We start from the raw sequence: 22,183 nt of genomic DNA, 5'->3' as shown, positions 1-22,183 counted from the left end.
CAACTCATTCCTCACACTGGCCATGCCTTCCTTTTTCTGTCCTGGTCTCAAACTTTTCTACAAGCAGCTCTGGTGGCTTCTAACCTTCTGTCTCCACCTGACAATTTCCTACCCATGGCTCAGCCCCTCTGGGGAACACCGTCTTATAGCCTTCCAGACAGCCCTGCCAGTGGCTCAGTTTTATCTCATATCACGGGGTATTAAATTTTTGAAACACTGTAGAAATAACTATATTTTAGGAGAGAAACTAAGTGCTCTCTGGTGGGGTTGGGTGAGTCATAAACTCAGGACCCAGTGGCAGGCAGAGCTGGAGAAGTAGGTCTCCCTTTTTTTTTTTTCTTTTTTGTAGTTTTCTAGTTTATTAAGTTTTTAATCTGAATGCCAGTGGAATTTCTTTCTCCTTCTTTTCCCTCTTTAATTATTTTATTATTTTTATTTATTTATTTTTAATGATTATACTTTAAATTCTGGGATACATGTGCAGGTCTCTTTTTTGTGGGGGGTGGAGGATGGAGTCTCACTTTGTCACCCAGGCTGGAGTGCAGTGGCTGATCTCGGCTCACTGCAACCTCCACCTCCTGTGTTCAAGCAATTCTCCTGCCTCAACCTCCCAAGTAGCTTCCACTACCACACCCAGCTAACTTTTATGTTTTTAGTAGAGGCAGGGTGTCACCATATTGACCAGGCTGGTCTCGAACTCCTGATCTTGTGATCCACCTGCCTTGGCCTCCCAAAGTGCTGGGATTACAAGTGTGAGCCACTGCGCCCAGCCAGGTATCCTTATTTTTTTTAAAATAAATTTATCATTTCAACTTTTGTTTTAGATTTGGGGGTATTTGTGCAGATTTGTTACATGGATATATTGTGTGACACTGAGGTTTGCTGTACGACTGTGCCCACCACCCAGGCAGTGAGCTTAGTACCCAAAAGGTGGTTTTTCAGCCCTTGCCCTGCATCCTCCCCACTCCCCGCTCCCCGCTCTAGCAGTCTCTTGTCTGTTGTTCCCATCTTTATGTCAATGTGGACTCAATGTTTAGCTCCCATTTATAAGTCAGAACACGTGGTATTTGCTTTTCTGTGTCTGCATTTATCCGCTTAGGATAATGAACTCCAGCTCCACCCATCTTGCTGCAAAGGACATAATTTCATTCTATTTTTATGGCTGTGGGGTCTTCTTAAATATCTACTTCTTTCTTAATACCTTTTAAAAATGTCATAAAAATATATAACATGAAATATACCATTTTAACCATTTAAGTGTCCAGTTCTATGGCATTAAGTATATTCACATTGTTGTGCAAACATCGCCACCATCTATCTATCTCCAGAGCCTTTCATTTTCCCAAACAGGAAACTCTGTACTCCTTAAACAGTAATTCCTTTCTTGTCCTCCTACCTGCTGGTCGTCTCTGTTTTACTGTCTGCCTATGAATTTGACTCTTCTGGGGTACCTCATATAAGTGGAATCATATGGTATTTGTCCTCTTGTATCTGGCTTAGTTTTTTTTAGTGTAATGTCTTCAGGGTCCCTCCATATTATAGCATGTATCCTAATTTCATTCTCTGTTAAGGCAGCATAGTATTCTGTCCTGTGGCAATGCCCATTTTGTTTTTCTATCTATCTGCTGATGGATGCTTGGGTGGTTTCCTCCTTCGGGCTACTGTGAGTGGTGCCACAATGAATGCTGTACTGAGTATTGAAATTGTATGTTTATCTGTCATGTTCAATAGGTGATGAGAACTATTATTTATCTCATTTCTATACATTGTTTAGCAATGCCTAGTCTAGTATGGACTCTGAACGTAAACATGAATTAACTATTATTTATCTCATTTCTATACATTGTTTAGCAATGCCTAGTCTAGGATAGACTCTGAACGTAAACATGAATTACTTACAATTGATTCATTTTATTTTTATTTAACAAATATAAAGTACCAGACACTCCAAGTGCTTTAAAAAATTAACTCATTTAGTTTTACTAAAAACGTGTGAGACGAGGGACTACCGTTATGCCCACTGTACAGATGAGGAAAGTGGGACAGAGTTTACTGAGTGGTAGAGCTGAGGTTTGAATCCAGGCAAGCATGCCCTAGGTCTGGACTCCTGGCCACCCTGCAATGTCCCCACCCTAAGCCAGGTGTCTGGGCTTGTGTACACATTCAGGTAAGTGGAAACCACAGGAATTGCTAGGGGACTCCAGTAGAGGGATGATTTTCATGAATGTGCTTTTATCTCAAAAAAGCAAAGGCTACTTTTTGGGCGCAAAGGAATTTGGCTAGAAGGAAGACCTGGAGATACAGCAAAAAAAGAGGAAGGAAATACACAAATGAGAAATCCAGTCGACAAACCCCATTCAAGCCCACTTACTGATGTGTTTGAAAACTGTGGCAGAGTAAAGGATCTAGGATGCAGCAGGTTATTAGATGATCAGAGACTCAGCTGGTGGGATGGCCCGTCTCTCAGTTAGCACTTTTTCAATAATCTTTCAGGTAATATGTTGGCATTAGGGGTCTTAAGACAATAATGAAAGTGTATTTAGAAAGAAAATCTTGGAAGCAAGTCCACAAGCTGTGTAGGAAGGTGGACAAAGGGGGGCCCAGGTATATTGGATACTTCCCCCCCACTGCAGGGCCCCCTGTGCCTGAGTCCTCCACCATGTTAGCGCCTAAAGCCCTCATCAGAGAAGGGTAGACCCCTGTTCTTTACAGTGACTCATCTTGCAACTCCATTATGTTTTCTGTCTGCTCAAAGGCACCCATGTCTAGATTCACCTCCACTCATGTTGCTCCTCTCCCCTCTTTCACTCCCGTGGTGAGGAGTGCACAGATCCAGGGAGAGTCACCCAGGCCAACCATGAGCAGCTGAATCATGTCTGTTGTGGCCACGTGTTTATCACCAACCCCTTGTTGTCTCTGGCTCCATAATCATTGTCACTCAGGCTACTTGCCTTTAACATCTCCTGGTGATAGCAACTTTTCCACCATTTCCTGGAGAACATTCCATTTTGGTTTCTTTGTTGATGCTGGTGTCCAGCTCTGAACATGGTCATGGTTGCATCAGTGTATGCCTGACTGATGGTTGGTGATGTTTCAGGTTCCTCGAGACAAGAGGCTGCTGTCTGTAAGCAAAGCAAGTGACAGCCAAGAAGACCAGGAGAAAAGGTACGGTAAAGGAACTTGCCTGCCACCCCAAAATAACTCTGTTTTCTGAAAATGATGTTATTAAACTATGTGTTTTGTTATTGAGATGGATTAAGAAGCTTAGCATCTTCTGTCTGTCTTTTGAGTCTGGACCAATGCTAGATCTCTCAGTCAGGAGAGCAAATTACATTATTGGTGATGCATCCAAAGGGTCTCTGCACCCTCTTCAAATACCCGCTTTCAAGGGGAGGCTTAAAATCCTGAGTCAGAGGTGAGATGCTGGCAAGATAGCCCACTGAGGAGATGAACTTTTCTGATCAACCCCATGGCATTATAACTGCAATTAGGCCGCCCAGGAAGTGAGACACTTGAAGGATTGCTTTTGAAGATGAGGGGAGGGCAAAGAAAGGAGGTTGGGCTGTTAGCCAAGAGAGGCATAGGTGATGGCCATTGTGAGGGTTATCCGCTGTCAGGGTGAAGGGGAAGGACAGCTGTGGGAGATCACTAGGGAACACCCCTTCCCTGCCCTCCTCAGTCAAGAACCAGCTGAAAAGCAAGGCACAGTCAGATAAATTGAAATTAAAAGGGGGGAAAAAATCAAAAGCAGCCTATATTTCTGATGAAGCCAATTGGAGAATGTGACTGCAGCTTGTAACATTTCAGTCCTGACTTAGGTAATCTACCCATTCAGTCCCAGGCATGTCTTTGCACCATTTATGGCACTGGAGGGAGAATCCCCTTTCTTTGGCTAGGATGATTCCCGAGAAGAGACAGGACCAGAAGGGATTGAATCACCCTGCACAGCTACTTCTTTCAAACTTACTTTTTTTGAGACACAGTCTCACTCTGTTGCCTGGCTGGAGTACGGTGGTGTGATCTTGGCACACTGCAATCTCTGCCTCCCAGGTTCAAGTGATTCCCCTGCCTCAGCCTCCCGAGTAGCTGGGACTATGGGCACATGTCAACATGTCTGGCTAATTTTTGTAGTTTTAGTAGAGATGGGCTTTCACTATGTTGGCCAGGATGGTCTTGATCTCCTGACCTTGTGATCCACCCACCTTGGCCTCCCAAAGTGCTGGGATTACAAGTGTGAACCACTATGCCTGGCCCAAACTCATCCACTTCTTTCAAATTCATCCATCATTAAATCTCTTCCCTTGCAGTGGGATGGAGAGAAGCCCTAGTGTTTTTCTATTGGGAATTCATCTATATGGAAATAAAATCCCCTGCTAGCACATATGTCAGAATCTGACCTGACCTTGATAGGAACTTCTTGGGACATTACATCTTCTGTGATGAGCAGCAGGGGCCACTCCACCAACCAGCAGCCCTGTGCTGTGCAGCATCTCCAGGGTACAACCCCAGCAGAATATGAAGGCTTCCTGCATCTGATTCACTCTTCCATTAGGGATCTCCTGAAACTCCACATTGCCCTGAGGTCCTGGGACCTTGCTGGTAGAAGTGATGACAAGGAAGAAGAGGCTGACACTCTTCAGGCCCCAAAACTTTTCCTTGACCCAGCCAGTTTTATTGAGTTAAGCTTGTGCTATCCGCTTAGTCCTGTGCCGGAATTAGAGCAGGATCAGGGCAAAAACGAGTCTAAGACATGTGCACTGTCTACTTCTCTCAGGATGACATTACAAAGCAACAGCTCATTGTATTTTAGTAGTTATTTTTGTAATTTTTCACAGCAGTTTTTGAAAAACTGCAGAGAAATATAGACTAAACTACCTCGTATAGATTAATTAGGACTTAGACTTCTCGTTGAATGTAATTTGGAAGGTTATGATCTGCGGCATATTCATGAACTAACGTACCGTGTGTTAACATAGAATCATCACAACTCTTTGTCTACAGAAGATGCTTCCTGGAAAAATCACAGAATCTCAATGACATGATCCAAATTTTCGCAAAAATGTATTTAACGTACCATTATTATCGTTGCATTTTTTCTCATAATATTTGGTTCAATTTTAAATTCTATTGCAGGTGATTAGTATCTCACAATAATTCTTAGTTGGAATTACCTATTTTTTAGATGTCTTTTTTTGTTTTGTATTTTGTTTGTTTGTTGTTTGTTTTTTGAGACGGAGTTTCGCTCTTGTTACCCAGGCTGGAGTGCAATGGCGCGATCTTGGCTCACTGCAACCTCCGCCTCCTGGGTTCAGGCAATTCTCCTGCCTCAGCCTCCTGAGTAACTGGGATTACAGGCACGCGCCACCATGCCCAGCTAATTTTTTGTATTTTTAGTAGAGATGGGGTTTCATCATGTTGACCAGGATGGTCTCGATCTCTTGACCTCGTGATCCACCTGCCTGGGCCTCCCAAAGTGCTGGGATTACAGGCTGGAGCCACCGCGCCCGGCCTAGATGTCTTTGTGAAGTTCTCTGGCATTAGCTTCGAAAGCTAAAACTGTTTACCAGAGGCATAGTTACACATTTTAGGGTGGTGCCAAATCTGCTATTTTCTGGGGTTATCATAACATTCAACTAGATTTATACAATTCCATAGCTTGCTTGTTTGTTTGTTTATTAGGACACCAAAGCCAAAAAAATTTGGACTTGTATTCTTAGAATTAAAAAATTAAGAAACTTGGCCCCAAATGGACTCTAACTATAGAGAAGTTGGTTTCCTTTGAATATTTTGGCAAAGCCAATGAGACTGTGTGTGTGCAAAGCTCAGAATGGAAACTAGGTAACAATTTTGTAGCCAATAAATGTAGACCAACTTATCTACTCCTAACCTGTAGGGGCCTATCCTCAGGTATTAGTGGTTATTTCTTCACTTAAGGATCTAGACTGACATGAGTTCAGGAAATCCTGGGTTTTGATTAAACAGGTGAAGGAATGCTGGGACCTCTACTGGGTTCATGATGTTTGTGACCCACTCAGGGTGGTCTTGTTATGGTAATTTTGTTTGTTTTTTTATTACTGATTTTATCACGGACTCTTTTGTGTGTCTGTGTGTGCGTGTGAGGAATATCTATTAATATTCCATGCAATGTTTAAACAATGAGGTTTAGGAAACAGTAATGTAAATGGGTGGTCTGGGTTTTGGCATCCCCCAACTAGCTGGATTCAGATGAAACATAAATTCTAAATTTTCACTATTTTTTGTGTACAGGATCGCTCTATTGATTTGACCACGAAAACAGGTCATTACTTAAAGGCAAAAAGTATGTAGACTTGTGATTTTACTTCTTAGGAAATTATTTTCTAGACTTATTTCTTCCTACAGATAAAGTTTTAGATATCTTAAGTATTTCTCTATTTGCTGTGTTCATGTGGAGAAATTCTTTTCGCAAGTTTCACTTTGAAGTTTCATCTGAAAAATCAAAGCTGAAAATATCGAGTCCTGCTTGGTAGTTAGGCAAGCTCAAAGGCTAATGGGCTTCCTTCTTTATACACAGGAGCCAGGAGAGCCCAGTTCTTGGAAAAAAAAAAAAAAAAAATTTTTTTTTGAGATGGAGTTTCGCTCTTGTTGCTCAGGCTGGAGTACAGTGGTGCCATCTCATCTCACTGCAACCTCTGCCTCCTGGGTTGAAGCAATTCTCCTGCCTCAGCCTGCTGAGTAGCTGGGATTATGAGCATAAGCCACCGTAGCTGACTAATTTTGTATTTTTAGTAGAGATGGGGTTTCTCCATGTTGGTCAGGCTGGTCTCGAACCCCGACCTCAGGTGATCCTCTCGCCTTGGCCTTCCAAAGTGCTGGGATCACAGGTGTGATCCATGGCGCCCGGCTCCAGAAGAACAAATTTTAAGAGAATATTCCTCTCAATGAGAGATGCCAGAAAGCCCCAGAAAGCACACGCTAAATTAAAAAAACAAAACAAAACAAAAAAAACAGAAACAATCCAGGCAGCGGGGGAGGGGGGGGCAAACTATGTATTTTCTTTCCATATCACTCAGAATAATCCATAAATTAGTGAGAGGTGGTCTCAGAATTGCACTGACCAGAGGAACTTTGTTAGTAAAATCATTTTGCTTTCAACAATAATTTTCCATTAGTGAGTTCCTATTTGTTTCTGCTCTCTCCCAGACTTCTTTAGCATAGATGAAAGTATTTCATTCTAGTCTGGCAAGAATTACTTACTACATCCTCTCTTTTCTCTCTGTACCACCCAGGTGGTATGAGATCTGGGAGCTCTTGCTTTCCATGAGCCAAGCTACAGCACTGCCTTAAGCTCCCACAGGAATTCAGTGCTAAGGACATCAGTGAGCTCATGTTCTCTCTCAACTTGGTGAAAATATTTTAATGATAAATTCTCATTATCTGATTTCTCCTTTAATATGCCCAGAGAATGATGAAAAATATCCTCACCACTCCCCAATTCTTCACATTATTATGTTCATCTTCCTTCTGCTTTTTTCTTTTTGTATTTTAAAATAAACTTTTTTGGTAGAATTTTCAAACATATACAGAAGTACAGAGAATAGTGTAATAACCCCCCCCCAAGTACTCATCCCATTCTTCAGTTCAGCAATGATAAATTGTTGCCATTGCTTAATAGCTGCTTGATATTGACCTTTTCTCTTTCCCCTTCTTTCTTTTTTTCAAATTGCAGTAGTATTTAAAATAAATCCCTGTCATCATATTAGTTAACCTCTAACGACTTCTGATATGTATCTCTAAAAAAAAAAAGGACACTTTATTATATAAGCTCAAAATCATTATCACCCCTAGCTAAATTAATAATTTTTTTTTTTTTTTGAGAATTAACAATTCCTCTTTTTTTTTCTGGCTCTGTCCCCCAGGTTGGAGTGCAGTGGTGTGATCTTGACTCACTGCAAACTCTGCCTCCTGGTTTCAAGCGATTCTCCTACCTCAGCCTCCTGAGTAGCTGGGACTATAGGCACATGCCACTATACTTGGCTGATTTTGTATTTTTAGTAGAGATGGGGTTTCACCATTTTGGCTTCACTGGTCTCAAACTCCTGACCTTAGGTGATCCACCTGCTTTGGGCTCCCAAAGTGATGGGATTATAGGCGTGAACCACTGAGCCTGGCCAACAATACTTCCTTAATATCAGCCAATTCCCAGTCCATATCCAACTGCCTCCAAATTCCCATTATCTTCTAAATGCCTCTTTGGTTTGTTCAGGTTTGGATCCAAAGAAGAGCTACTCATCACACTTAATTTTTATGACTTTTAAATCTTGTTTATCTAGAACCCTTCTCCCACCCTTCCGCCTTTTTCCATGCCTCTGACTTGCTGACAACTTTAGGTCAGTAAGATGTGCTACATTCTGGTTTGTCTGATTGCTTTTTTTTAATGTTAAGTCATTCTTTCTGTTCCTGTATTTCCTAAGTGCCAAAAGCTAGATATGAAGGTTTGGTTAGATTTAGGGTTAGGTTTTGTTGCATTTTGTTTTTGCTTTTTTTGTTGTTTGTTTGTTTTGTTTTTGTTTTTGTTTTTTGGAAACAGAGTCTCGCTCTGTTGCCAGGCTGGAGTGCAATGGCGCGATCTTGGTTCACTGCAACCTCCACCTTCCAGGTTCAAGAGATTCTCCTGCCTCAGCCTCCTGAGTAGCTGGGATGACAGGTCCACGCTACTGCACACCACGCTGGGCTAATTTTTGTATTTTTAGTAGAGACAGGGTTTCACTATGTTGGTCAGGCAGTCTTGAACTTCTAACCTCATGATCTGCCCGCCTTGGCCTTCCAAAGTTATGAGATTAGGGCCTAAGCCACCGCATCCAGTCCTTTTTTTTTTTTTTTTTTTTTTTTTTTTTTACAGTAGGGCCAAGTACTTCAGGTTGCATGATACCAGTGGGTGCATGGCTCACTTGTGATTCTACTTCTAGTGACGAAGAATCCCATTGCATTTGGTTGTGCAGTTTGCAAGCCCCCTGTCCCTTAGTGGTATTAGCATCCAATGATTATTGCCTGCATTGGTTATTTTCTTAGGTGTTGCCGAATGGTGATTTTTCTAATTCTATCATGTTGCGGGGGCGGGTTTGAACACACAGAAACTGCCTTGGCACGAGTGAAGCCCAGAGTAATTTGAGTGGAGGGGAAAACAGAGTGCAAGTCCTAAAGACTGTTCCAGTGAACCTTTCTCTAAATCAAGATCACCTGGAGAATTCCAAGCGGGAGCAGTACAGCATCAGCGTCCCCGAGAGCTCTGCCATCATCCCCGTGTCGGGAATCACTGTGGTGAAAGCTGAAGATTTCACACCAGTTTTCATGACCCCACCTATGCACTATCCCCGGGGAGATGGGGAAGAACAACGCGTGGTTATCTTTGAACAGACTCAGTATGACCTGCCCTCGCTGGCTGCCCACAGCGCCTATCTCAAGGATGACCAGCGCAGCACCCCAGACAGCACGTACAGCGAGAGCTTCAAGGACGCAGCCACAGAGGTGAGTCCCAGGCTACATCGGCCAGAACCCAAACCCAGAGCCCCTAGCTAATTTCTTCTCTATTTCCTTTCAAAGTGTGATGAATGAATTAAACAATGAGTTTAGTTTCAACTAGTTTTCCAAAAGATGTGTTTGTTGGTAGTATGGCATTGTTTCTAGACACATACTTATAAACCTATCTATGCCTATGTGTGTGGAGGATTATTTCTATTTTTCTTGATTCTTAGATGATGGATTTTTTGTTTCTTTTCATTTTAGTCTTAAGATTAAATATTAATGAGGAATTAAGAGATGTTTCTGTGGAAACTTCTGCTTTGTAAAGTTTTCACCTTGATCTTCTCTAGTTTGTAACCTTCCAAATGATAGGTAGCTTAAGGTAGGGCTTGTCCATTCTTTCTTAAAAAGCAATATAACTTTGGACCAGCATGGTGGGTCACACCTGTAATCCCAGCACTTTGGGAGGTTGAAATGGGTAGATCACCTGAGGTAGTGAGTTCGAGACCAACCTGGCCAACATGGTGAAACCCCATCTCTACTAAAAATACCAAAAAATAAAATAAAATAAGCCAGGCATGGTTGCGGATGCCTGTAATCCCAGCTACTCAGGAGGCTGAGGCAGGAGAATCACTTGAACCCAGGAGGCGTAGGTTGCAGTCAGCTGAGATTGTGCCACTGCACTCCAGCCTGGGTGCCAAGAGAGAAACTCCATCTCAAAAACAAAACAAAACAATATAACTTTAAAAAACCTAATCTGATGGAATACTCAAGATGGAGAATTTGCATTATCAATAATCAAGTGTGTAGATATGTGCATTCTTTCTACCTTACAAATAAAGAATATGTATTCTTCTCAGGAGCCCATAGGACAAACAGAAGCAATTTTCTTTGCTTGTTTTAAATTCACAAGTTCTAAGTGCACAGTTGAGAATTTTGGTAGTCGTATACAATTGTAAAACCAACATCAGAATCTAAGCATAGAAAGTTCTCTTGCCCTAAAAATTCCCTTGAACCTCTTTGTACTTGAAGCCCTTCCTGGCCCCCTTGCGTTTGGTAAGCATGGATCTGCCTGCTGTCACCATAGTTTTGCCTTGTCTAAAATTTCATTTAAATGAAATGATAGAGGATATAGTCTCCTACTGTGCCTTTTTTGCTTAGCAAATTTTTGAGGTTCATATATGTTGTTGCTTGTTTTTTGTTTGTTTTTGAGATGGAGTCTTACTGGGTCACCCAGGCTGGAGTGCGGAGGTGAGATCTTGGCTCACTGTAACCTCTGCCCACTGAGTTCAAAGGATTCTCCTGCCTCAGCCTCCCGAGTAGCTGGGATTACAGGCATGCATCACCATGCCTGGTTATTATTTTTTTTTCTTTTGTATTTTTAGTAGAGTTGGGGTTTTACCATGTTGGCCAGGCTGAACTCCTGACCTCAGGTGATCCGCCTACCTTGGCCTTCCCATATGCTGAGATTACAGGTGTGAGCCACTGCGCCCAGCCTAGTTGCTTGCTTTAATAGTTGCTTTTTAATATTGCTGAGTAGTATTTCATAGTGAGTGTATGTCACTATAGCTAGTCACTAGTTGATGGACACCTGGTTGCTTCCAGCTTTTGGCTGTTATGAAAAATGCTGCTATGGATATTCCTGCTTATATTTTAATGCGGACATACACTTTGATTTCTCTCAGGTAAATACCTAGAGCTGGAATTGCTGGGCCATGTGGCTCATGTATGTTTAACTTTATAAGGTAGTACCACACGGTGGTTCAAAGTGGCTATACCATTTCATTCCTGCCAGCAATGTATAAGAATCCCTGTTTTCCACACTGTTGCCAAAACTTGGTAACTGTTAAACTTCAGCTCTTTTAGTGGATATGTGATGGTGTCTCATCTTGCCTTAAATTTGCATTTCTTTAAGTGTAGTGATGTTAAACAGCATTTCATGTACTTATTTGGCCCTTCCTATAACTTCTTTTGTGAAGTGTCTGTTGAAATTATTTGTCCAATTTTTAAATTGAGTTTTCTTCCTTTTGTTAAGTTATAAAAGTTCTCTATATAATGTGAATATAAGCCTTTCGTTAGTCACATATTTTGCAGTCCATTAGCCTTTTTTTCTTAATTATATCTTTCCATGAGCCACAGTGTTTAATCTGATAAAGTCTACTTTATTAATGATGTCATTTATAGTTTATATTTTTGTTATTTAAGAAATCTTTCCCTAACCCAATGTCACACAATTTGTTTGATTTTTGTTTTCCTTTAGACATTTATTAGTTTTACCTCTTTCACTTAGATTTTTGATTTATTTTGAAGTAATTTTTATATATGATGTGAGGTAAAGATTGAGACACTTTTCTCTATACTGATATCCAGCCATATTGGTTTTGTTCCAGCACCATCTGTTAAAAAGATGATCTTGTATTCATTGAATTGCCTTGGGTTCTTGGTAAAACAGCAATTTATGTATAATTGTAGGTTCTTTTTCCAAATTTTGACCCAGAATATGTAATATGTGTTTTTATTAGCTCAGATCAGTTTCTTTACCATTTAGGAGCAGTGCCTCTGTATTTGAGATGAGAGTCATTGGTTCCCTATTTTTCAATCCACCTGGGCCAATAAAAGACAAGGACATAAGGAGAGAATATATGGTTTTCCACCTAAGGAGGAGCGAGTATAGTGGCAGCGTGACAATGTCTTCAGCCTGCTGCCTATTTAATTTCCACTGGGGCAAAATGCAGCTACCTGAGCTTGATATTTCATCTTTAAATAATAATACTTAAAAATAATGAACATTTGATAGGTACTCACTATGTACTAGGCATCATTCTAAGTGATATGTAAATAAGCCTTACAAAAGCTCTATGTGGTAGGTACTATTATTGTCATCTCTATATTCTAAATGAGCAAACTGAGGGACAGAGAGCATAAGTACGCTCATGGTCATGTCGCGGTTAAGTGAGAGGGATGGGACTCAACCTAAGCTGTTTGGCTCCAGAACGTAAATCCTTAACCAAACCACTGCACACTCAGGGAAGACTGGGGCCTTCGAATTCTCAGTAGTTCCATTGCTTAAGACAGTGATTTACCAAAATCTTTTTAAAGATATGTGACTGTCCTTGATCCATCTCAGAATTTTTTTTTTATCTTTCAGGTGAGCAAAGAGTACAAAATGTTGGCGAGTAGGGACTAGCTCTCTGCAAAGTTGCAGAGAGCAACTCTTGTTTATTAGGGCATAGAAGTTGCACTAGCAGCCCTGCCACTCCTGGCACCAGTCATTTCTGAGTGCCAGCTGTATTCTGTGGAATCAGAGAGTGATGAAAGTGACACATGATAAATTCCTTGTCCTTAAGAGTCTGTCACATTTCTTGGGTTCTGGTAGCTTTACAATCAAACTTTCAGTGCCCTTGAAGTTTAAAAAACGGTCTTACAATTAGTTTTTCTTAGCTTCCTGAGTCATATGGCTTAAAATAGTGAACTTTCTTGTTTTCTTTTTTTAAACTGAGTGAAGGATCTCATAGAGTCTTTGGTGTTGTTGATTATTTGATTTGCTCTCAAGTAGTCAGGGGTGTTTCTGTCGGAAAAGCAAATAACTGAAATCATCACTCTGCAATCCCATGTGAGACACATGCTTTTTCACCAAAATACTTCCACTGATGTTTTTTTCTCACGCAGTGTAGAAATATTCCATTAGTCACAGAGGAGTGTATGGACATGGTCCAATGTCAACGGAATCATCATGCTATTTGGGGGATGTGTTATCAGTTATGTTTGTATTGTAGATAAAGAGGCTTGTGAAAGGAAGCTATTGTATTTTGGCCTTTATTTTGAAGTAGATTAGAAAGTAGAAAACTTACCAGAAACTAAATATGAAGACTATTCCCACTGATTTTGGTTGAGCTGCTCTCCTTGTCTTGGAAATCAGTGTTTACATGGCATATCGTATTTCAGCCTGATGTAAATTAAATGGAATGACCTACTACGATCTTTAGCTATTTTATTGCCAACTGTTATGAGATTAAGTGATTTCAGAGTAATTTCACCAAGAAAATTTCATTAAGGAAAATTCGTCTAAACTCATTTATTCTAGGCAAACTATTAAAATATCTAGAACTCTGGTTGAATAATCACATTTCTTTTGCCATCTGAGGCCAATTCTTCCGTGTGTATGTGCTTGTGCACGTGTAGTGGTAGCAGGGAAGGGAGTAGTTTGCCTTAACTCAGGCTAAGATTTTTGAAAAGACAGTGGTAGCATTTAGCCTGGGAGTGGTGGCTTGTGCCTGTAATCCCAGCACTTTGAAAGGCAGAGGCGGGAAGATCATTTAAGCCTGTGAGTTCACGACCCTGTCTCTACAAAAATACAAAATAAAGAAATTAGCCAGGTGTGGTGGCATGCACCTGTAGTCCCAGCTGCTTGGGAGGCTGAGGCGGAAGGATTGCTTCAGCCCAGGAAGTTCAGGCTGCAGTGAGCTATGATCATGCCACTGCACTCCAGCTTGGGTGACAGAGCAAGGCCCTGTCTCAAAAACAAACAAAAAACAAAACAAACTATTTTAATGGATGAATTTTAGCTAATTTGATTTATATTTTATTCTACATCCTCTTTGTAATAATGTTTGGCAAATATGTTGATTTATACTGGGTGTTAGGCATTGTGGTGATGTGGAAGCTTAGGGCCGAAGGCATGTCTGGTCTCTGCCTTCTAGAAGCTTACAATCTGTATGTGTGAAGGGAAATAATGATAGGTGCCATTTATTGAGTTCTACTCTGTGCCAGGCACCATGGCTTATGCATTTTACTTCTAATCCTTACTACCATCCTGCAAGGAAGGTGCCTTATTTTTCCATTTTACAAATGAAGAGACAGAGGTTAAGAAACAAGCCAAAGATCATCCCACTAATAAGTGAAGAGTATAGTTAATAAATGTACATTGGAGTAGTAATTAAGACCAAAAATGTTTCAGGAAACATTTAAAAATTAAGAGATGGAAGAAATTTTGTCAAAAATCATATAGATACATAATCATAATAAGAAATAAAAATGGAAGGAAGAATTTGTTCATTCTGTACTACAATTTTCTTTAAATCAATTAACAATAGTTTCTTATTTAGGAACAAAGAAATGCCAAGATCTCAGTGATTTAATACAATAAAATATTATTTCTTACTAATAAACGTCCTGATGCATGACTGCACAGCTTTCTTGCAATTAGTGACTCAGGAATCCAGGGTCCCTGCATCTTGTGACATTGTCACCACTATATGTGGTTTCCAGTATCACCCCAGCATAGGAAGGGAGGCCATGGAGATGGCATACTGACTAGTAGATACTTTGACCTAGTCCACATCAGCTCACATTTCATTGGCTAGAACTAGTGACATGATCAACCTAACTGCAAGAGGGCTGAGAAGTTTAATTCTCCCATCAGTCCTCTCATGTGCCCAGGAATTGAGAAGAACTATTTATGAGTGAACATCAGACAGCTTTGCTGTGTATTTCATAATTAACTCCAGGCATGTTATTTGTAGGATTAATATAGTTTGCAAAGCATCTTGAAATGAAAGCAAGAATTACTATTTGTCATTATCTGGATAGATGTGTGATCATTAGTCCATTGATTTTTATATTTATGTAGCCTGAAACTGGAAGTGATCCTGGATCTAAACCCTATCTAATTTGATTGATTGACAACTGGTAGTTCATTTCCCCCAATACATTCAAAGGATAAAAACATGGCCTCACTTCTGATTAATGCACCCAGTTTTATTATGTTTATCTTAAACATGATGCAGTGGCTATGATGCCACCAGGTTTCTTCACTTTGTTAATGTATTTTAACATCAAGCAAATGTTATAAAATCTCTAATGTTTACATTTTATACTTTAAGGAGGATTTAAGCTTCTTTATATGTAGTCAAAGTTGATTAAGACCGGATGACCCATTATTTAGATTAATAGAGCGTTTACCCACCTAACGCACAGAATGTTTATGAATGTTCCAGTTCTGTTAAAGCTGTTATTTAACTTCGCAGCACCATTTGACACTGTTGATCACTCCTCCCTCTTGCAAATGCTCTTGTCTTCATGTCCACAGCTTCAGTTATCATCTGTCCAAAAGACCTTCCAACTTTGTTCTCCAGCCCAGTCCTCTCTTCTGAACAAATACTCTTTATTATATTTCACTGCCCATTTGATTTTTTTACTCATCCCGAATCTAACTCCCCTTGTGCTCTCCAGCTTCATAAGTGGTGCTGCCATCTTCTGGTTGCTCAAGCTCTACCTTTGGTCCATCTAATCCATTATCAATTCTATCAGTTTTACATTCTTAACATCTCTGAAATTCATCCATTTGTCTCCACTGTACTTCACCATACTGGCCCAAGCTCTCACATTATATCTGTCCTCTAATATTGCCATTTCTGCTTTTGTATACTGTGCCTGTGATAGTCTTCTCAAAGTGGAAATCTGATCATGTCACCCCCTCATTTAGATACCATTGCTCTTAGGATTAAAGATCTAAATCTTTTTTTTTTTTTTTTTTTGAGACGGAATCTTATTCTGTTGCCCAGGCTGGAGTATACTGGTACTATCTCTGCTCACTGCAACCTCTGCCTCCCAGGTTCAAGTGATTCTCCTGCCTCAGCCTCCCAAGTAGCTGGGACTACAGGCATGTACCACCACACCCAACTAATTTTTGTATTTTTAGTAGTGACAAGGTTTTGCCTTGTTGGCCAGGCTGGTCTTGAACTCCTACCTCAAGTGATCTGCTTGCCTCGGCCTCCCAAAGTGCTGGGATTACAGGCATGAGCCACCACGCCCAGCCAAAGATCTAAATCTTTAACAGGTTTACGAGGCACTGCGGAGTCTGCATCTCAAATGCTTCTCCCATCTTGTCTCATACACCTCCTCTCTTTCTGCTCTCTGCTCTGGGCTCCAATAAGTCTGTGAACCTCATATGCCCCCTTCTGACTCAGGACCTATGTGTATGTTGGTCCATGGGGTAGAATCAAGTTGTGCAATACCATACCCACTAGCCATGTATGATTTTTAAAATGAAATAAAATTAAGAATTCAGTCCATCAGTTCTACTAACTTTATGTATGCATGCACCTAGAGGCTACCATATTGGACAGTGAAAATATAGAACACTTTCATCATTGTTCAAAGCTCTATTGGACAATACTGCTCTAGAATATTCTTGACTACCTTTCTATACCCTTCCTTCTGTGAGACTTCCTTAGGGAAGCCCTTTTTATTATCTCACTCCAATTGCTACTAGAATCAGTTTTCTATGTATCTAAATCCGCCAGCTGAAGACCACCATGAACACATCTATAGTCAAAGTTACATTTATTTAGCCTATCTCAGCAGGGAACCATTATGAGCATCTTAGGCAGAGCTGGGAGCTCTTCATAATGTTTGGTCATGTGCTGGATGAGTCCAAGGAGGGATTACAGAAGTGCAACCAGCTGTGGATTGGATACTGTCAAGATGTAGGGACACCCAGAAACTGGACATCTCATGATTATTGTTCAGAAGGAGGGGCCGTTATTCACCTTGTCATTATGTTATTGTCCTCTGGGGCTCTGTTGGAAGCACTGCTTACCTCCTGTCGGCCTTATCCAGTGTTTCTCTGGAAACTTTGCACTCTGTTAGGAACATTAAGGTTGACTGTCAGTGGTGCCAATTTTCACTTTCTCATAGCTGTGAATATGATGAGCTCATATAGAGCTATTGCTCTTCCTCAGAGTGTCTGTATACAGTTTGTAATTTTTAAAAATAAGTAATTGTTTGATTAGTGTTTTTTCCTACTTGACCAGAAGCTTCATGAGAGCAAGGACCTATTCTCCTTTTGTTCACCATTATATCTGTACCACTGAGCACAGTGCCTGATATAAAGTAAATGTTTAGTAAATGTTTATTGAAAGAGTGAATGAATGAATGATGAGACCTAAAAAGTTAGTGGCTTATCAAAGACAAGAAATTGTTTAACAATTTATGATTTCCTTACAGTTAAAGAATAATTGTCTTTTTGAGACAGATTCTTAGCAGATAACTCCTCTCCCAACCCAAGAGAAAAAACAGAATTCTAATATTGAGATTTAAATGTGTTTACTATTGCCTAATGGCAAAGTACTTTAATAGTAACTTATCAAATATAGGTATCATACCTTCTTTACTCTCATTTTTCTGAGTTCAAATTTATAGACGCACTACATCGAGTCATGGTAAAATACGGTGATGTTGGCTGCCTGACTGTCTTTTGGGATCCTACAAATTACATAGAACTCCAAGCAACTGTGGAAACTTGATAACTGTAACCAGAATGACCTGGGCATTCTGATTCTAATTCCTAATGCTAATTTATTTAGAACCATGTAACCCATCAATGTAATCAGATCTCATTTAAAAGATGATGATGTTTTCTAGGTACACTATCCATTTAATTCTTTTAAAATTATAAATATAATGTAACAGAATTAAAAAATTTTAAGCTTGACAAAAAGTAATATCTACGTCTGTAACATGGTTAACAATAGTAGTCACCATTACTATAGCATGGAACTATGACAAACATTTACTTTTTCATAGTTCTTGTCCTTATGCATTGAAGTGGGATTCTGTATTTCAGCCAGCATGTAGTTGAGTCTTTCTGAGTCTGAAGATTTCTAGTTTCATACCTTCTCATGCCATCTAATACCATTTGGGGATTAGAACCAAAGAATTTACAAGTCATGCTTTAGGAGGCTAGCCTATCCTCAGGCTGCAGAAATCTGTGGCATGAACAGTAATTCATTCTTGCCATGTTTACTAATGCTGATTCATTATGGTTTTTATGGATTACTGCATATTCCTTAGAGCAAAGACTTTGAATAATACATCTGTGTCTCCAAGTCACTTCTCTAAATGCTTTTCTCATATTAACCTCTTACTCCAAAATTTTCTAATTCCTGACCATATGAAATGTAAATACATTTTTCTAAATCAGCCTTGTCCAGTAGAACTTTCTGCAGTGATAGAAATTTCTTTTTATACTATCCAACGTTAGTCACTAGCCAATGCGTTAATGTAGTACTTGAAATGTGGCTAGTTGACTGAGGAACCGAATGTTTGAATTTATTTCAGTCTAATCAACTTAAATTTAAACAGCACATGGAGCTAGGGGCTTCTGTATTGGGAAGCAAGACCTAAATTTTCAAGTCCCTCCTAAATAACCAGGCAAGGCCAGTGTCCTTGGCCTCATGTAGGTACCACATTTGTGCTCATCATTTTTGTCTTGACTCATGGTGGCCCTCTCTTGCTTCGGTTGGTTTCCTTCAGTTAATCCAAGCTCTCTTTGGCTTCCAATGGTCGGAGCAAAGCTTACCAGCTCTATGAATTTTGCTGATCTTCCTTTCTTGGCAATGCCCACTCTGTGCTTTTCCAGTCAGAACACGTGAATGAATGAATGAATGAATGGATGGATGGATGGATGGATGGATGATTCAACATAGACTTTCATATATAGTCATTTGCTATATTTTAGTATTTTTTAATGTAAATTTATTCCATCCCTTCAACCAATTTTTATCTCTCTGAGGCCAGGACAATGTCACATATAATTTTGTATTTCTTCTGGCAGCAAAGCAGATAGTGAAAGTCCAGAAAATTCTCATTGAATGCTTTACTGATTACCTGATTTATTGCAAAAGAAATACAAATCTGTACCTCTGTCCGTCATGATTATTTAATCAGCCAAAAAGTATTTGGGTAATGTTCATGGGATTCATTTTAAAGTTTGAAGGGAAGACCATCTCCTTGAATTCAAGGAATAAGATTGGATAAAAAGAAGGATCATAAATACATATGGAAACTGTGATATAAGGTACGCTGAATTCCAGAGGTGATGGTTAGGGGTTGTGAGGACGTTTGGAAAATAGCTGTGATAACTTTTTTCCTCTGGAAGGAAACCCTTGAAATGCTGGTCAAAGAATATAAGTTTATTGCACAGAAATGAGAGGCAGGAAGGTTATTTCTTAGGAAGAGACACTGGAAAAATGGTCATAATGAAAGAACTAGATGTGTGGTCAGCAGTATTCTACTATATTCACTTCAGATCAAGAATCAGGGCTTTTGGTCACCTACTTTTGAAAAGGTTCTAAAATGTAGCAAAGCCAAGCTTATATGCATTCTACATATAATTGAACATCTTGAGACCCAAGCTGCTTTGTGTGAAATGCTAAACTTAGTTTTCCCAGAAAATGTACTCCTACATTATTGTGATAATGAAAATCCTTAAGAAGGGCACAGAATAGGGTCAAACTATTACTTTATAATAGTATTTATATATGTATGTAGTGCTCACTATGTACCAGGCTCTATTCTTAGTAACTTAATTTTTTTAAAGAGAATAGCATCTTAGGCAGGGCATGGTGGCTCATGCCTGTAATCCCAGCTCTTTGGGAGGCCAAGGTGGGTGGATCATGAGGTCAGGAGTTCAAGGCCAGCCTGGCCAACATGGTGAAATCCCATCTACTAAAAATACAAAACATTAGCCGGGCATGGTAGCTGGTGCCTGTAATCTCAGCTACTCAGGAGGTTGAGGCAGGAGAATTACTTGAACCCAGAAGGCAGAGGTTGCAGTGAGCTGAGATCGCACCACTGCACTTCAGCCTGGGTAAGAGTGAGACTCGGTCTTAATAGGCACTCCAGCACCTGCCACCCAGGCTGGAGTGAAGTGATGCGATCATAGCTCACTGCAGCCTCGAACTTGGGCTTCAAGTGATGCTACCCCCTAAACTTTCTGGGTTGCTGGGGCCACAGGAATGAGCCACCACCCAGCTAATTTTGTTTTAATTTTTGTTAAGACAGGTCTTGCTTTATTGTCCAGGCTGGTCTGAAACTCCTGGCTTCAAACAATCCTCCTTCCTTGGCCTCCCAAAGTGCTAGATTACAGGCATGAGCCACCATGCCCAGCCTATTCTTAGTACTTTTTAAAAACTTATTTAATTCTTCTAATTATTATGCATAGAAATTTTATAGATGAAGAAAATATAGCATTTGCCTCATTTTACACAGGTAGCAGGTAAAAGAGCTGGAACTTGACCCTAGACAATCTTGCTCCAGAAACTATGTTCTTAACCACTCAACTGTATTGCTTTTTGCTGTGCTATATGACCTCTGTGTAATTAGCGTTCTGTTCATTCAGAATTTATGACATTTGGAATAAGTGTTGGAGACAATAGGAAATGAAAGAGATGTATTATGTACTTGAGGAAACAGTGTCCAGTACCTCCAACACTGTAGAAACACCTGTGGACATGTGAATAACAAACAAAGCACAAATGCATTTTCTGTTGAGTGTAGCTCTCAGTGAGCAGGTGATAGGTGAGTTCTGTGACTACTTTTGCTGTAGTTGAAAACATAATATCAAATACATAACTTTCTTTCCTAGTGAGAGAATAAAATAGTTGGGATACATTGATTATTATCATTTTTACACAATGACTTACCTATTTGTTTTAATTTCAATGACTCATATTTTGCAGAAATTTCGGAGTGCTTCAGTTGGGGCTGAGGAGTACATGTATGATCAGACCTCAAGGTGAGTTACCAGGAGATGCATTCTTAGAAACTGGTTAACTAATAACCCTTTAAATGTACCTTCAAGTTATACTTTTAAACCTTTTTTCTTTTTAAACTTTTACAGAACAGTGTGATTTTCTTTGCCTCAGTGCTGTTTTTCTTTATACAAAGAACTTCTATATCATTATTTCCAGTCTTAACCAATTTTCTGGGGCCTACACCCCTTTTCTTTCTTCTGTTAGCTAGACATTCCTTCTTAGGTGTTCCTCTGAACCTCGTACTCATGTGCCTCCAACCCAACAAATGTAATATGACGCTCTATCTTTTTTTCTTCTTCTTTTCCTCTTACACTTGTTTCACACCTGGTGTTCTGCTTTTATTTCCTATTGTGGCTAATGATGTACTCATTATCAAGCTACCCAGGCTAGAGGTAAAGGATCTGGCTGCCTTTCCCAGCACTTGCCAAATGCTGAATTGACTGTTCCAACTGTCATCTCTTTTCCAAATTACCCTTGTCAACTTTCTCCGGAGCTACTGCAATACATTGGATCTCCCTGCCAACCCTTCTTTTTTGTTCCACTGTGCATATAGCTAGCTACCAGCTATTGTGCACTCAGGTGCCTTCCATGTGCAGCAGTTGTGAGTAGGATTGGGTATGAGATATAATCTCTCCTTACAAGAGGTCCATAAACTTTTGGAGGGGGACAAATGTGATGGCAGACGAATTGCAAAATATTTTCTAAGAGATGAATCCTGCTACAGAGATATATAAACAGAGCTAAATGGACCTATAGGCCTGGACATGTATGTAGGAGTAGGAGAGCATGTGGGGGTAGGGGCAAATCTTCACAGGAAGTGGCATATGAACTGGATCTTGAAGGATTAATAGCAGGTGTTTTCTAAGGAAAGAAGATTAGGAACATTTCAGGTAGGAAAGTCATGCTTGAAGGCCTTGGTTATGATCATATCTGAAGACAGGAGAGACTAGCAGCTGTGTGTGGTGTTTCATGCCTGTAATCCAGCATCTTGGGAGGCTGAGGCAGGAGGATCACTTGAGTTCAGAAGTTTAAGACTGGCCTAGCCAACATAGTGAGACCTCATCTCTATTACTTACTAAAAATAG

General features: G+C 40.1%; 1 protein-coding gene across 4 annotated transcripts in view; it reads left to right on the top strand.

The window, feature by feature from the left end:
- The window catches only part of GRHL2 (grainyhead like transcription factor 2), a 180,347-nt gene that overhangs the window by 58,507 nt on the left and 99,657 nt on the right, over window positions 1-22,183 (top strand). For all 4 annotated transcript variants that reach the window (XM_054246362.2, XM_035276693.3, XM_008983395.5 and 1 more), the window contains exons 3-5: window positions 3,098-3,165; window positions 9,114-9,507; window positions 21,024-21,079. In XM_054246362.2, the coding sequence (XP_054102337.2) occupies window positions 3,098-3,165; window positions 9,114-9,507; window positions 21,024-21,079 (518 nt within the window). The remainder of the gene's footprint in view (window positions 1-3,097; window positions 3,166-9,113; window positions 9,508-21,023; window positions 21,080-22,183) is intronic.

This window comes from Callithrix jacchus, chromosome 16, assembly GCF_049354715.1.
Source record: "Callithrix jacchus isolate 240 chromosome 16, calJac240_pri, whole genome shotgun sequence".
In the NCBI taxonomy this organism is placed as follows: domain Eukaryota; kingdom Metazoa; phylum Chordata; class Mammalia; order Primates; family Cebidae; genus Callithrix; species Callithrix jacchus.
Note: the sequence above shows the minus strand (reverse complement) of the source record. Positions and strands in the feature narration are given on the sequence as shown.